Source organism: Chiloscyllium plagiosum, chromosome 19 (assembly GCF_004010195.1).
Source record: "Chiloscyllium plagiosum isolate BGI_BamShark_2017 chromosome 19, ASM401019v2, whole genome shotgun sequence".
Classification (NCBI taxonomy): Eukaryota; Metazoa; Chordata; class Chondrichthyes; order Orectolobiformes; family Hemiscylliidae; genus Chiloscyllium; species Chiloscyllium plagiosum.
This window is the reverse complement of record NC_057728.1, coordinates 66,641,443-66,644,445: the sequence shown is the minus strand read 5'-3', so window position 1 is coordinate 66,644,445 and position 3,003 is coordinate 66,641,443. Positions and strand designations below refer to the sequence as shown.

Here is a 3,003-nt window from a genome sequence, read left to right as displayed (position 1 = left end):
GAGGAGTAACCCCTTCACTCAGAGAGTGTGAGAATGAGGGGCTGGCTGCTCCAGGTTGCTGCTGGAGGTGATAAATACTGAGACATTTAAGGGGAAACTGGATAAACACACAGGGGAGAGAGGAATAGAAGGAGATACTGATAGGGTGAGATGGACAGGGAAGGGAAGAATATACGAATAACTGAGAAAGAAGCCTGTGCCACAATTCGGTAAAATCATGGCTGATCTGCTTGTGTTTTGAACTCCACATTCTCACCTATCCCTGAGAACAGGAGGGCGATTGCTTGAATCTATGTAACTCCACCTTAAAAATATTCAATGAGCCCCAAGCCCCATTTCGCCTCCACTGGCAGAGTTCAAGGAGGAGGTTAGTTTAGGACAAAGCACTGGCCAGTGGGCTGAACGGCCTGTTTTCCTGCTGGAAATATAACACCATTCTATTTCAACCCCCTGTCACCTGAATTCAGCAACTGGGGCCAGTTCTTAGATCAGGTGGAGATGATCATTATAAAAGGCAGAGGTTCGAAGGGTTAATACGCATATGCTCAACTTATACAAGTGTAACGCCTCCCTCCCCCACCCCACCCCAACCAGGCTGCTTCCAGTTGTCTGGGAGGGATGGGACATTTGGGTTGCAAAGTTGTCCCCAGATTCAGGCTGCATTTTATCTCTGCTGGGGAAGAGATATACCTCGTGCTTCAAGGCTATGCACACGAGAAAATGGTGTCTCTGGGAATACGCTTCAATAGCAACCATTGAAGAAAATGGTACAAATTCGGTACCATTAATCATTTGTTTCATTTTCTTTAACAGTATAATATATTTAGGTTTTCATATCAGATTGATTTATTTAGTTCATTAGAGCATAACTTAACAGTCTGAAACAAGAAAACAGGTTTGAGCTACAGGGAGAGGCTGAACAGGCTGGGGCTGTTTACCCTGGAGCATCGGAGGCTGACGGGTGATCTTATAGAGGTTTATAAAATGATGAGGGGCATGGATAGGGTAAAGAGAAAAAGTCTTTTCCCTGGGGTTTGGAGGGATATGGGCTGGGTGCTGGCAGGTGGGACTAGATTGGGTTAGGATATCTGGTCGGCGTGGATGGGTTGGTCTGTTTCTGTGCTGTACATCTCAATGACTCTAACACTCAACATTTTTGTTATTTAAGACCCAATATTTGAAAAATTCCACAGACTCGCTATTAAATAACACCTTTGGTTTTAGAGAGTTGCTGCGGTCACATGGTAAAAACCAGATACCAAAAAACTGTCACATAGCAAGATCCCACAACCCAAACTCAGCTGGATCACGAATGAATGATTTTAGTGTTGTCACCATGACACTTTCCACTGTCACCATGACCCAGCAACATATTGAATTATTTAAGAATAGGAAAGGAAAACAGCGAGCTGGGGCTTAAAGAGAGTCCATCAGTCCTGTGCCAGCTCACCATCAATGATGCCCAACTGCCATCTCTCCTCCACCACCTCTTGCTGCCATCTACACCGGAACCAACCATCAGGCACCATCTCTCCTCCACCACCTCTCGCTGCCATCTACACCGGAACCAACCATCAGGCACCATCTCTCACCACAAGCCCCATCTCATCCATGCTGCCATGATGCCCATATGCCACCGCTTCACTGCTGCCAGTGGCAGACCTAATCAACATCGATATCAGCCGCCATCTTTCGTTGCTGGGCCTACCTCAAAACATCACCTTTGCCAATGGAGCAGCTGATGGAGCAGCTGGTAGAGGAGCTGATGGAGCAGCCGAGGGAGCAGTTGAGAGAGCAGCTGAAGGATTAGCTGGTCGAGCAGCTAACGATGGACCAGGCGCTGATGGATCGGTTGATGGAGAGGCTGATGGAGAGGCTGATGGAGAGGCTGATGGAGAGGCTGATGGAGAGGCTGATGGAGGGGCTGATGGAGGGGCTGATGGAGGGGCTGATGGAGGGGCTGATGGAGCAGCCGCTGATTCCAATTCCAAGATTTGCCCCAGAAAGTAAGTGAGGGCTCACTTGCCACCACGACGTGATTGGCAGTGGGATCCCTCACTGCTGCCAATGCCATCCCAGCTGAGGTGAGTGAAAGAAAGGAGAAGAAAAAAAACAAGAAGAAGAAGAAGAAGAGAAAAGCAGTTGGAGTGGACTCGCCCTGGCTCAGGAACCCTCCTCCACCGCCATCTTGGTGCAATATCCAATCTGCCCAAATTCCAGATGGGAATGTGTGCGATCTTGTGCCTGGGTCTCCAGACCATCAGATCCCTCTGGTTGTGGGGAGTTGTTCCCCTTTCCCATGCTTCCTAAACTGCTCGCTCTTGATGCTTAGCAAGTGAAAGGTGAAGTTAGGCTGAGGGGTGACCTTTTAGAGGTTTAAACAATCATAAGGGGCATGGATAGGGCTTTTCCCTGGGGTGGGGAATCCAGAACTCAAGGGCATAGGTGTAGGGTGAGAGGGGCAAGATATAAAAGGGTCCTAAATGCAACTTTTCCACACAGAGAGTGGTACGTGTATGGAATGAGCTGCCAGAGGAAGTGGTGGAGGCTGGTACAATTACATCATTTAAAAGGCACCTGGAGGGGTATCTGAATAGGAAAGGTTTAGAGGAATATGATTCTGGATTAGTGGTGCTGGAAGAGCACAGCAGTTCAGGCAGCATCCGAGGAGAAGCAAAATCAACGTTTCGGGCAAAAGCCCTTCATCAGGAATAAAAGGAATATGAGCCAAGTGCTGGCAAATGGGACAAAATTAGGTTAGAATACCTGGTCGGCATGGATGAGTTAGATCTGTTTCCATGCTGTACATGTCTATGACTCTTCTACCTCCTTATGCGGTGTGTGTGCGTGTGTGTGTATGTGCGTGTGTGCGTGTGAGTGAGAGAGAGAGTGTGTGCATTTGGGTGTGTGTGTGTGAGAGAGAGAGACTATGTGTGTGAGAGAGTGTGTGTGCGTGTGGTGTGTGTGTGTGCGTGAGAGAGAGTGTGTGTGTGAGTGTGTGTG

At 48.3% G+C, this 3,003-nt stretch overlaps 1 protein-coding gene across 1 annotated transcript in view; it reads left to right on the top strand.

The window, feature by feature from the left end:
* The first annotated feature begins 1,828 nt into the window (after positions 1-1,828).
* The window catches only part of LOC122559450 (neuron navigator 3-like), a 163,935-nt gene continuing 162,760 nt past the window's right edge, over positions 1,829-3,003 (top strand). Inside the window, exon 1 of the mRNA XM_043708901.1 lies at positions 1,829-2,006. Within this exon, the coding sequence (XP_043564836.1) occupies positions 1,829-2,006 (178 nt within the window). The remainder of the gene's footprint in view (positions 2,007-3,003) is intronic.